Here is a 13,914-nt window from a genome sequence, read left to right on the forward strand (position 1 = left end):
ACATATATATATATATTTTAAAATTTTGTCATGATATTAATGGTTTTATAGAGTACTAATTAATTCTAGAAAAAGGCCTCATCTAGTTTCCTGTACATGATAACTAGAAATTAAGTTTTTGTACTCTGGATGTATGTACATAATGAACTATGATCCTTTAACCTCTTTGAGATCTGCTGCATGTCTCATCTAAAATATTTAAGTTTTCTGTAGTTCGCCAATATCACGCCTAATAGCGACTTTTGAAGTTTCCAAAAGGAGCATGGGGCCCCACAATGACGATTCCATCAGTCCTAGGCAAACACCACTAAGCTGAAAACACCACCTAACGATTGGCTTTGGACTACAAACTGCTCAGGACAGTTTCTATGTGGCTAGTGATCTAACCTAACAAACTACTCTACCCAGGACTTGAGACAAGCCCTACACTTTCCCATTACAGAGAGATTTGATAACCAATGATAGAGCTTCCTCTCCCAGGACTTGACAATTAACCCAGATTTTTCTTTTTAGGATCCCCTAAAGATGCCATTGCCCCCAGACAGTGGAAGTAAATTTGATAACATGACACCCACAGTCTCAAGAGATGGGAATGGGTGGGTGGTTTTGGTCTTTCATTTGGTTATGGAATTTGTTATTGTTTAGGGGGATTGGTTAAAAGTTGTTATTGGTAACGGTCAGGAAAAATGCTAAACAAAGGAGTTTAGATCCAGGGTTCTTATTTTGAAAAGAAAAACAGGGGATATAGATATGATAGGATGGATAGGTAGATGATTGAGTCTACTCTGAAAAGAAAAAGGAGGAGATACAGAAATATCATAAAAAGGTAGATTATTGAATCTACATTTAAACCAAAAAACAACTATTAGTTTTAAATATTTTGCATTGATATGAATTTTTGTAAACTGATACAAATTTAAGATTATTTTTGTTAGAACATACTGTGTATACATTTCTAATCTTTTTCAAGGTATTGTAACTATATAACTCACTTAGCAATATAATATAAATTTCTAGTCCTTGAAAGTTATCATTACCAACTAATTAGGGTATAAAGAAATGCAAGTTAGTAGTTAGTCATTACAATCAAACTTGTATCATATTAGGTATGTTTTCAAAATAAAACAGAGATATATTTTAGATAGACAGGTTGTCTTCAAACACTTCAGAGATCTGCAGATTATGGCATTTAAGATGTTTTAATAACATGTTTCTTTTTTATATATGACAATGAGACATGTCTACGCCTCACAGCACGAATCTACTTCAGAGAGGATGATGGGCATCAAAGAAACTCCATATGAAGTTTACTTTCTTTGTGGCAAAAGTAAGCCATTGGGCAAGAAAGTGCTCTTGCCTTGACTGCTGACAGTGTGCTGTCCAAATTGGACAAGCAGGGCACAAAAGAAAGTGATTGCCAAACTTTGCCAAGACAAGCCCTCAACTATATTCTGCTTAACAAAAAAGTCTGTCAGATATGCTAGGCCTGTAGGCTGAGGATGGATGCTCCAATGTTGCAGAGGAACCTTGGGTGACTATCCAGGCAGCCAGCTGTTTGTCATTTCTCACATTTTTTTGGAGAGAAAATATTACCTGCTTACTCTGGTAATATTATTTTCTTCTCAGGTCAGATGGATTTGAAGACTTTAAAGTTATAGTTTTCTTTTTTTACTGGATTCAGAACTAAAATTCACTAAAGAGGTGTAAAGTATGTAAAGGTTGAGAAACATTAAAAGATAGTTTGGGTATTGCAAATTAGAACAGAAAGTGAATTAGGTACAACCTTTTGAACTCATCAAGATAGGATAGATATGGAGTATTTTCTATGAATTTATCATTTGCTAATGGACTAGACTTATTATACTTATTGCCTATATATTGTATATAGTTATTTTACTTGTTATATATAGTTTTTCTTATATTAGTTATAAGCTTTTTTATTTTAGGCAAAAAAGAGGACAAATGCTTGCCTGAAGATCAGCAGGCAGAGCTAGCCACTAGTTAACCATAGAGGTCTGGAGGTCTGTACAGACAGACAGGAAGTGATATGGCTGGGCAGAAAAAGGAATATAAGGTGGGAGGAGGCAGGAATTCAGCCCTTTTTCAACTAAGGAGTTAGCAAAATAAGAGGTGGCTGTTTCTTGCTCCTTTGTCCTTTACCTTTCTGCATTTACTCCAATAATCTGGCTCTGGGTTTTTATTATTAAGACCAAATAGAACTCTTGCAACAGTTTTGTGGGTTTTGTTGTTGTTTGCGTGCTTGCTTTGGTTTTTCATAGCCCTGCATAGCCCTGACCGCCCTAGAACTCTCTCCTTATTCCAGCTTGGCCTTGAACTCGGAGATCTGCTGGTCTCTTACCTCCCTAGTGCTGGAATTAAAAGCGTGCTCCACCACCACCTAGTGGGGCTTATTATTTAGTAGGTGTAAAGTTCCCACTTCTCAACATAAAAACAATTCTGGAAATGGATGATGACTATGCATTATGGATATACTGTACCAAAATGTATGCAAAATCCATAATTTGGGGTTCTATTAATAGTAACAGTAATAACAGTAAGGCAGAGATTCTAGACTCATTTGTTTTCTGACTTGTACACATTTCCAGCCAGGAATTTATATGCTGCAGCCCAGGGATCTAGCTTCATGTTTCCGGCTTTACATCTAGTTTTCTTTTTTTCATCTAAGTGCCTCTGGTGATTTGTTTTTGGCATGTCCTCCTTCAGGGAAAGACAGAGTCTATCACTGTGGTGAAGCTGCTGAGCTGCTTTGATGACCTTGTGGCAGCAGGCACTGCCTCTGGGAGGGTTGCTGTTTTCCAGCTCGTGTCTTCCTTGCCAGGGAGGAACAAGCAGGTGAGTGCTCAGGTTCTAGCACTGCTTCCCTTCTTGGCAGGGTCCTCATGCATCTTTAAGATTAAGGAGAAATCCTGAGAGTTGGGTGTGGTGGGCACACCTTTGATCCTCTCACTCCCAGAGCAGAGACAGGTGGGGCCCTCTGAGAGACCACCTGGTCTACAAAGTCAGAAAGGTGTGGTGATAATCACGTGATTCAGCATGACATTGTGCTGCTTATAACTAGGTGATGTCTTTGTCCCTGCATGGGGTATTGATCATAAAGCACAAATCAGTGCTCTTCTTTTTACTTATTTCCTTGTGTGCTCTTTGTGAAGTTTTTTAAAAAATTGTATTTGTGTGTATATGTGTGTGTAGGTGTGTGTGTGCGCACATACACAACGTGCTACAGTTCATGTATAGAGGTCATAGAACATCTTGGAGGAGTCAGATCTCTTTTTCTACCACATGAGTTCCAGAAGTCAAACTCACATCCCCAGGCTTGGCCACAATTACTGTTATCCAATGAGCCATCTTGTTGGCCCATCTCAGTTTAGGATACGGGTAGACATAGGGAATCTTGTGCACAGTTGTGTGTGGAAAACCAGCTCCTCCCAAAGGAGGAGTGACATTCCCATAACTGCAGTCACTCACCTCTCCTTCCCTTGTGCTCTGTTGTCACCTATAGCTTCGGAGATTTGATGTCACTGGTGTTCACAAAACCAGCATTACAGCTCTGGCTTGGAGCCCCAATGGGATGAAACTGTTCTCCGGAGATGACAAAGGGAAGATCGTCTACTCCTCTCTCGATCTAGACCAGGTGAGGTGATTTTCAGAGATCTGTAGCATATTGCAGTCTTGCTTCCTTTCCAGTGGCTCGTGTTCTCCACCACTGTACCTTACACTACCAAGTGTTACTTACAGAGTGTTCTCTCGGACATCGTCAGTGTTTTATAAACTTCTACAGTGACTAATGAGGTGGCCTGCAAAACCAACAGTAAAAATTGTACGTACTTGAGTCAGACGTGATGCTCTATAATTTCAGCACCTGAGAGCTGAAGTAGGAGGGTCTTCTTGAGGTTAAGGCCAGCCTGGGCTGCATAGGAAATGCCAAGCCAGCTAGAGTTGAATAGTAAAAGTTTCTCCAAATGAATAAAGGAACAAGTTGTACAAGTTTCTAGTCATGTCTGTGGACGGAGGTAGTGACCAGTGAACAGAGAACTTACCTCCAGCCAACACAGAAGACCAGTAGCGTCATGTTCTACCTCCATCACATGTCCCTTTAGATGCCCCATCATAGCACCTGGGCTGTCTATCATTTAAACTTTTTTTTTCACTTTTATTTATTTTATGTGTGGGGCTTGTGACCTTACACACTTTCCACAGTGTTTGTGTGGAAGTCAAAGCACAACTTGCAGGGGTCATCTCTCCTTCCACCGTATGGGTCCTAGGGATCAAACTCAGGTCATCAGACTAGACAGCAAAGCACCTTTACCCACTGGGCCATCTTGGCAGCCTCTCAGTATGTTCTTATTTCCAGGATTCAATCCAGGGGCACAAGCACAGACCTAGCAGACTCATTTCAAATAGGTTCTGCTCCAAAGCCCGTGGCTTTCCTACTGCAGGTCAGGCTTTATGATGCCCATTTTTTGTTTGGCCATGTGCCTGCCAGATGGACTAAACATTTGATGGACTACCCGTTTTTCCTCTTCATTCCCTATGTTAGATTCTAAGAACTTAGTGGAATTTGTTTATTTGTTTTTTGTTATGTTTTGAGATACCCACTATGCTTAGCAGAACTGACTGTTTTATTAGCCCTCTAATTTAAGACAAATACTCCCTAGTAGTAGTTTCTAAGCTTTCTGACCTCAGACCTTTTGTGCTCTTAGAAAAGATAACCCCAAAAGTTTTTGTTTTGTATGGATTATATCTATAAAATATACCCTGTTGGAAATTAAAGCTCAGGCTGGGCAATGGTGGTGCGTGCCTTTAATCCTAGTACCCAGGAGGTAGAGGCAAGCAGATATTCTGTGAGTTTGAGGCCAGCCTAGTATACAGAGCTAGATCCAGGATAGCCAGGCTATACAGAGAAATCTTGCTTGAAAAAAACCAAAACAAACAAAAAATTACATGGAATTTTCCTTCCCTTCCCTTCCCTTCCCTTCCCTTCCCTTCCCTTCCCTTCCCTCCCCTCCCCTCCCCTCCCCTCCCTTCCCTTCCCTCCCTCTCACCCCCCTTACTCACTCTTTTTTTTTCTTGTATGTGACCTAATGAGTTTAATTAGGGCTGCTTACATAAACATGAATATCAGAGGTTACAATAGCATGAACAATGTACTAGTGACTACACCACTGAAGAAAATCTCTCTCTCCCCAAGCAATCATTGACTGCCAGTAGTTCCTTATGGGGAGGTAGGGTCTTGTGATTCCCTCCCCTGTCCATTTTGTAAGGTTGATGAACCCAGTCTTACACTGGTCTTGTGTAGATAGTTGTAACTACTATGAGTTCATGACTGTATTATGCCCAGAAAATAACATTTCACAATACTCTTCCCTATCTTGAGGTGCCTATATCCTTTCTGTCCCCATCTTCTGAGATGTTCCTTGAACCTTGAAGGGGATAATATAGATGTCCTATTTAGGGCTTGGCATTCAATAGTCATGTATTCTCAGCACTTTGACCAATTTTGAATTTTTGCAGTTAACTTCTACCCACTGGGGGGGGGCTTCTTTGACTAACACTAAGAGAAGCGCTAATCTAAGGGCATAAACACAAATATTTACAAGGTAGTTTGACCCAGCGGTAGTGACGTATGCCTTTAATCCCAGCACTTGGGAGGCAGAGGCAGGCAGATCTCTGTGAGTTCGAGGCCAGCCTGGTCTACAAGAGTTAGTTCCAGGACAGGCCCCAAAGCTACAGAGAAACCATGTCTCAAAAAACCAGGGGGAAAAAGGTAGTTTTATGGGTATGACATGTCCATTTAGCAAAAGTACAATAATAGCTTCCCTGCCAGTGCCTATGACCTTTCCAGCTATGGGCTTTTGACCAGATTTAGAATAGCAGGCATGAATTCCTTCCTGTATTGTGGGGCTTAGACCTAAGCAGAAACTGGTTGGTTACCCCTGTAATAATCACACCACTGTTGCACTAGTGCATACCATGCCTGACAGGTAGGTAGTATGGTACACAAGGCCCAAAATTGGGTAGGGCTGATGACTTTTTTCTCTTGAAACCTGGATTGCACCACCTTTTGGCACTCTGAAAACTAGGTGGCAAGGAGTAAGCTTCCAGCTCAGTTCTTGATTTCTTTATGCCTGGCAACCTAAGCATGTAGTGTCTTCAGCAATAGGGACTATCATCTAGTTTTAGTGGACAGCCAAAAGCACTGGTAGGGTTGGAGAGATGATGTCTTAATCAGTGTTCTGTTGCTCAGGCAACTCTTATAAAAGAAAGCATTTAGTTGGGGGCTTGCTTATAGTTTCAGAGGTGAGTCCATTATCATGATGGTGGGAAACAGACGGGCATGGCACTGGTGCAGTAGCTGACAGCTTTCTACCCTAATCTGTAGGTAGTAGGAAGAGGGAGGGAGGAAGACTGAGCTTGACATGAGTTTTTGAAACCTTAAAGCCCACTGCAGTGACACATTTCCTCCAGCAATGCCACACCTATATGATGAGCCTGTGTGGGCTATTCTTATTCAAACCACCACAGACATCTTAGAGATTAAGAGTGCTGGGTGCTCTACCAGAGGAGCTGGGTTCTATTCCCAGCACTCACAGTGGTAGTTCACAGGTGTCCGTAACTCAGTCCCAGGGGATCTAACACCCTCTCTGGCCTCTGGGAACTAGGCACCCAAGTGGTACATAGACCTGCATCCAGGCAAAGCACTCATACACATAAAATAAAAAGTAATGGCAGTATCATATATTGTTTCTAAGGCCTCTGAAGACCGCTTCACAGAGCACTCATAGAGAGGAGCCTACACTGTGGCCTCACGTGGGGGTTTCTTTAAAAACTGATTGCAGTGTGGAATCTGAAACCCTTGGTGGGTTTTTCCTACCTTGTTACATTAAAACTTGTTAGTTTATCTTCTACTTTGAGTAGATCTTTTACCCTTGCATAATTTTCAGTATCAAGTACCAGTCACTTAGTAGAATAGGAATCTCAGAGGGTGCCGATCTTCCAGATGTTGACACATGTATTATATAATATCAGAAGGCGGGGGCTGGTGAAATGACTCAGCAGTTGAGAGCAGCACTGGGTGCTCTTCCAGAGGACCTGGGTTCAGTTTCCAGCACCACACAATGGCTCACAACTGTCCAACTCTAGTTCTGTGTAATATGACACCTTCTTCTGGGCTGTTGGGGCACCAAGCATACACTTAGTGCATAGGTGTTTGTGCAGACTAAGCACCTATATTTCATAAAATAAGTAAATAAATAGTTTTTAAAAAGAAAGAAAAGTGCCATTATTAATATCTCCATCATTCTAGTCAAAAAATTCTTCAGCTTTTAGAATCTCGTCTAATTTATATAGATACAAGTTTTCTAGATTCTCATCTTCAGTTAAAGATAACAAATACTGAACCAACAGGGGTTTACATAGATAATGTCTGCCAATACCTCATCATTCCCTGTAATTACAGTGTTTCAAGTAAAAATGGTGTGTGAAAACAGTATCTCATTTGAATTACACTCCTCCCATGGCAGAGATTTGTCCCCTCCCTCCCTCCCTCTCTTCCTTCCTTCCCTCCCTCCCTCCTTCTTTTCTTTTCTTTCTCTCTATTTATTTATTTTGGTTTTTAAAAACAAGGTTTCTCTGTGTAGTCTTGGCTGTTGTGGAACTTTCTCTTAGATCAGGCTGGCCTCGAACTCAGAGTCCTCTCTGCCTTTGTCTCCTGAGTGCTTGGACTAAAGGCATGATGTGCTACCACCAGCTACAGGTTTGTCGTTTTTGTTTTTTTCCTTGAAACCCATTGTGCATCTTTTTTTTTTGTTGTTTTGTTTTGTTTTTCGAGACAGGGTTTCTCTGTGGTTTTGGAGCCTGTCCTGGAACTAGCTCTTGTAGACCAGGCTGGTCTCGAACTCATAGAGATCCGCCTGCCTCTGCCTCACAAGTGCTGGGATTAAAGGCGTGCGCCACCACCACCGGGCTTGTGCATCATTTTTCAGAAGGTCTGTGTGTGCACATCCAATTTGTTGATATCCAGTGCAAAAGCACCATTCCTTAGGGGTGAAATTACCATTTTTCTTTATCAAGATGTTCTTCATTGGAACTCATATTTTTAGTGTGAGTGGTGGTGAATGGTGACCTTTGTAGTTTGGTGCAATGGTCCTGGTTCATAATGAGGTTCCAAGTGGCTCCATACACAGTATTTCCTGTGCTTTCAGTGAAAGCACTTGGAGGGCATTTTGTTGGGCATGTCACATCTATTTAGCAAAGTGACAGTAGTGATGGAAAGGGCATGCAAATGGAGGGATGGTGTTAGTACCAAAGATGCGAGGAGAAAGACCATCAACCCAAATCATCGTGGCCAAATTAACTAAAGCAAGTGTTTTTAATTTGTGTACATAGGCTGTCTCCCTCTAAAGGTGGGGTTCAAGAGATCAGTGTTGAACATGGGCAAGATAAGGCTTTTTATAGCACCAAGGTAGGGGGTTTCCAAATGGGCAATTTGGCACACAAATAGGCAGAGTTACAGGAGCCGCATAACAAGGTTCAAAGGCATGGTTACCATTCCTGGAACAGGCAGTATGGAAGGAACCATTTGTAGTTAAGGTTGCAGGTGAGACATAGCCCAATCCTTGAGAAACAGATTTAATCATAAACGTGAATGAACCTAGTTTATCTTTACTATTAGATGACTTTAAGCCTAAGATGGAGGCAGACTGGTTAATCAGTGACTCAGAGGTTAGGAGCACAGGCTGCTTTACCAAAAGACCTAGGTTCAATTCCCAGCAGTCACATGGTAGCTCATAACCATTTGTAACTCTAGTTCCAGGGGATCTGACACCCTCTTCAGGCCTCTGTAGCTATCATGTACATATATGATTTACAGACATACATCAGGAAAAACACCCATATACATAAAATTTTTAAAAAAATTTAAGATAAAAGACATATAACAACATCTCAGTATTCTGTGAAATGTTTTTGGCCTGGCATATGCTATGAGAGAGTCTTAGTCTTAGGGACCTAGGGTTATGCAGACCCCACATAGAACAGCTGCTCTGTGGGAACATCTCTTGTCAAGGTTATCAAGTGTTCAGTCTGTAGAGCATGAGACTCTTAATCCCAGGATCATGGGTTCAAGCCCCATGTTGGGCACCACTCTGTTGTATTGTAGAGCAGCAGGCCGCTTCCTGCTGCCCAACTCCTGGCCACCTGGCTAGCTTATGCCCGAAATAATCACACAGAGATCTGTATTATTAAATTGCTGCCTGGCCCATTATCTCCAGCCCCTTATTGGCTAACTCTCACATATTGATCTAACCCATTTCTAATAAACTGTATTGCCACTTGACTGTGGCTTACCTGCATAAGCCTAACCAGTGCCTGTCTCGGAGAGGAGAGCCATGGTGTCTGCCACACTGCCTTCTTCCTCCCAGCATTCTGTTCTGTCTACTCCACCCACCTAAGGGCTGGCTTATCAAAAGGCCAAGGCAGCTTCTTTATTTAACCAATAAAAGTAACACATAGACAAAAGACCCTTCTACACCGACTTGTGGCTCATCCTCCCCTCTCTTCTTTGTGAGTTGTTTGCCGATGGAGCCCAGAGAAGGACACTGGGGGGAAGAGAGGAAGAAATATACTTTTTGTTGTTTTTTGTTTTGTTTTGTTTTGTTTTGTTTTGTTTTGTTTTGTTGAGATAGGGTCTCATGTAGCCCAGGCTTACTTCAGACTCACCATATGGTCAAGAATGACTTTGAACTCTTGATCTTCTTGCCTCAGTCTCCCAAGTGCGGAGATTATAGCTATGCACACCATGCTCAACACTATAGAATACTTTTGAGTTCAATACAGTTAGCAAGACGTATCTGCATAAGCACTGTGAGGGAGGCTGGGCAGTTTTGACCCACTGTGGCCTGGCTCTCTTGCAGGGTATCTGCAACTCACACCTTGTGTTGGAGGAGCCATCTTCCATTGTGCAGCTGGATTACAGCCAGAAAGTGCTGCTCGTGTCCACCTTGCAGAGGAGCCTGCTCTTTTACACTGAGGAAAAGGCTGTCAAGCAGATTGGATCCCAGCCAAGGAAGAGGTAAGCTTCAGGCATATCCATGTGGTTCTCAGTACTGGCCCTTAAGTTCTCCTAGGTTTCCTGGTAGCCAGATGTGAGACCACAGACACACCATCTGGGGTTCCTGGTAGCTTGTGCCTGCCAAAAGTGCTTCATGGAGCCTGATGGGAACAGGGAATCTTCTAGTTGAGGAGGAGATTCAGGGGCCTGGGAGCATAGCCACTGCAATCCAGGACTGAGTCTGAGGAGCCTAGGAGACAGTGTTGTGTGTCCGCTCCAGGTGTGGTTTCTCTCTGTAGCCTTCTCTTGTGCACACTAGCAGGTTGGGCAGATGAGACTGGGTAGCCTAGCAGATGTGGGCCTCTCCCATCATGGAGACCAAAAGACAGGCCCATGACTAACTGATGGTCTTGCCAATGGCTATGGAGTACAGTTCAGAGTAATATAGAAATTTAAGCTGGGGCAGAGTGGCAGTGGTACGTGTCTTTAATCCCAGCTCTTGGGAGGCAGATCTTTGAGTTTTTGAGGCCAGTCTGGTCTACAGAATAAGTTCTAGAACAGTCAGGACTATGCAAGAGAAACCTTGTCTCGAAAAACAGAGCAAAGAAATTTAAGCAGGCTTCCACTCATCCTGGGGTCAGAGAAAAGTTTCTGCAGGTGTGAGGACTACATGCCACGTAGGAGAGGCTAAGAAGGGGATGGTTCTGGGCTGAAAGAGTGTATCTGTCCTTTGATAACTGCCAGAGGAAGGACAACAAAGAGAAGGCTGAGGACCTAGGACTGCCCGCAGAAGGAGCATATGCATCCTTCATATCACTGTCCTGAAAGGAAGGCAAAGACAAGATCTCATAGCCCTATGTAGCCACTTTGTGTGGAGGTATAGGGTAAGGAGGTGAAGGACCTTACCTGGGAAGGAGGTCCAGGAAGGAGCCAAGTGTGTGTTGGGAGGTTGCTGTTAAGTAGTTTTGGGAGTTGGAGGGTTCCCATCTTGTACCCTCCTTTCAGTAAAGGGATATTGTTTCCTGCTTCGGTTTGGGATGGGATGGCAGTGGACTGGAGAATGTCAAGAGGATTTGAGACAGACTGGAGAGTAAGGAAACTGGCAGGCATTGGGAGGGCCTCCCCGGGGCTGGTGGTGCCATTGGTGACAAGCGTGAAGGGAGTGGAGAGTGAGGTCAGACAGTCTGGTGCAGCCATGATCTGTCATGTGCCTTCTGTTTTGTGGCAACACTAGGTTTATTCTCTTCTCTGCTTGGCAGTCTTCCTGTTGGAAGATTCTCTCACACCCACTCTTTGGCTCCTGTGTTCTTTTCTCAATACCTTCTTAATGCCATCAATAGTCTGGCCTCTTTATAATAGCGATCTTCCTGTTGGCCCTGGAAACCTGAGATTATGCAGCCTGGTTCTGCAGAACTGAGTTCTGACTTTATCTCTGTGGATATCCCCTTCTGCTTGATGCCAAGTCCTAGCTCATTGGAAGAATTGAGGACTGTAAAGAAAGGCCTGGCTTCCTTATCTTGTACTTGGAAACTTTCTGTGCCTGTCATAAGTATGGTATGGTAGGATATCTTGGCAGCTGGTCCTTTCCAGCTAAATACCTTCTGTCAGCTCCCTCACAGACCCCCCTGAACACACAGACATCCTCAAAGCCAGCTCTCTGTAGGACCCCTCTTCATGATGCCCACTTCCCTACAAATGCCTGCTGTCCTGTGGGGTGAGCCCTGGTGAAGAGCTCATCTTCATCGCTCACACACATACCCTCTAGCATCACAGTTTTGTAGAAGGTTTCTGCTCACTGAGTACATGTTAAAACACATGCTCTGATTACATACAGTGAACAAAACAGAAGTGACAAGAGAGTAAAGAGGTCCCATAAATAGAAAGAAAACAGACTTAAAAATTGGATCCCCAAATAGATGATTTGACAGGTAAGAAGAAGCAGCACTGGGTTGCCTAACTAGTATTCCTTTGGGCTTTTTTGTTTAGGGGGCCTCACCAGAACAAACTCACTAAAGGCAAGAATCAGACACAGTCCTATTACATAGTTGTCTATAAAAACTCTGTGGACTCAAAACAGTTGATTAGTCTAATGATCTTTGTTCTAAGCTGCATCTGACATATGATATCCTCCCTGGATCCTTTCCACGGGGATTTAATTACTAAACTTCCAGTGGTGCCTAGGGAGACAGCAGAGGAGATTCTCCACCCCCAGATAAAACTATCCCCCTAGGGGTGATGGGGAGTGAAAGGAGATGGGCTGTGAATGGATGGGACAAGGTGGCTTCTCAGGCAGGAGGCTGAGAATGTCGCAGGCTTGGTTTTGAGCTGTACTGTAGCTTTTTCATTCAGTCTCCACTTGTTCCTGTGTATGGATGTTATGCTTCCTACAGATTAGCACAGGGAGATCTCAAAAGGTCAACAACTGTACACTCAAGCCAATGCCCTTTCTGTTGTCTACATTCAAGAAAGAACTGTTTAGAAAAAGAATCAGCAAGGCTTAGAGTTGAGCTCAAGCTCTTCAATTTGAACTCTGGTAGAAACCTGAGTATTGATAAAGATATAAAAATCATAATAATTCAAATACCAGATGGGTAACACAGTGTCAGAGTACTTGCCTAGCATGGATGAGGCCCTGAGTTCAATCTCCAGCCACGTGTGAAAGAAAAGGAACAAAATGTCTTAGGTGGGCTCAGTGGTACACACCTGTAGTCCCAGTTCTTGGGAAGTTGAGACAAGAGGGTCAGAAGTTCAAGGTCATCCTGGGTTATATAGCAATCATTATAGACTAGCAAGTTCCATGCTAGTATTGGCTTTTTGAGATCCTGTTTCAAAACCAACAAATTAACAACAGCAACAATCCAGTAATAAGATTGAATAAATTAGTTTTAAAGATTTTATTTAGAGTTGGGCATAATAGTACACATCTTTAATCCTGGCCTCTGTGAGTTTCAGGACAGCAGGGCTGTTACACAGAGAAAGCCTGTCTAGGCGGCAAAGAGAGAGAGAGAAAGTTTTATTTAGTTGTTTTTAGTTAGGCGTGTGTGTTAATGTGAGTACAGATATCTGAGGAGGCCAAAGAGGGCATTGTTCCCCTGGTTATAGTTTGTAAGCTGCCTTGGTGTGGGTGCTAGGCATTGAATTCAGGTCCACTATGAGAACAGCAAGTGTTCTTAACCACTGAAACATCTCTCTAGCCCCAGAATAAATTATTTTTAAAAAATGCTTCACATGTAACTCAGTAGTAGAGTGCTTACCTACCATGTTCAAGGCCCATGGTTCAATTCGCAGTACTATAAAAACTAAATAAGTATTAGATTTATAGATATGCATTCTTTCTCAAACCCATGCATATTCCAGTATCCCAAGGAAACATTTGGTAGTAATATTTATGTACTTTTTAAAAATAATATAAAGTCAGGTGTAGTGGTAGAATCAAAAAGTAAGACAGTAGAATTTTGAGTTTGAGGTCACTCTGAGATATACAATGAGATCTTATCTCAAAAAGGGATAATTTTAAAAAATTGAATAAATTGCGAAAAAAACTATTCGGCAGTCAAAATTAATAAGCACTGTCATTTCCTTTTTTAAATCAAAGATTAAATCTTAGAAACAATGGTAAGTATTAAAGACAAGTTACTTAAAATTATCGAGTAGTGGGGTGTGTATGTGCACTCTATGTATTTATGTATGTGTAGAGCCAAGAGGTCCTTCAACAGTGAAGAGCACATAACTGTTCTTACTGAGGCCATCTTCTGGCCTCCACTGGCACTTGCTCTCATGTGTATGCAAACACATGCAAAAGCACACAATTAAAAAAAATATGCCGGGGACTAGAGAGATGTCTC

The 13,914-nt window shown here is 42.4% G+C and overlaps 1 protein-coding gene across 3 annotated transcripts in view; it reads left to right on the top strand.

Annotated features, from left to right (window-relative positions):
• Tecpr2 (tectonin beta-propeller repeat containing 2) overlaps positions 1 to 13,914 on the top strand; it is a 97,990-nt gene that overhangs the window by 31,547 nt on the left and 52,529 nt on the right. For all 3 annotated transcript variants that reach the window (XM_050154621.1, XM_050154624.1, XM_050154623.1), the window contains exons 3-5: positions 2,725 to 2,853; positions 3,521 to 3,652; positions 9,933 to 10,090. In XM_050154621.1, the coding sequence (XP_050010578.1) occupies positions 2,725 to 2,853; positions 3,521 to 3,652; positions 9,933 to 10,090 (419 nt within the window). The remainder of the gene's footprint in view (positions 1 to 2,724; positions 2,854 to 3,520; positions 3,653 to 9,932; positions 10,091 to 13,914) is intronic.

Source organism: Alexandromys fortis, unplaced genomic scaffold (assembly GCF_014885135.2).
Source record: "Alexandromys fortis isolate MF-2015 unplaced genomic scaffold, M_Fortis_MF-2015_v1.1 scaffold_91, whole genome shotgun sequence".
Lineage (NCBI taxonomy): Eukaryota > Metazoa > Chordata > Mammalia > Rodentia > Cricetidae > Alexandromys > Alexandromys fortis.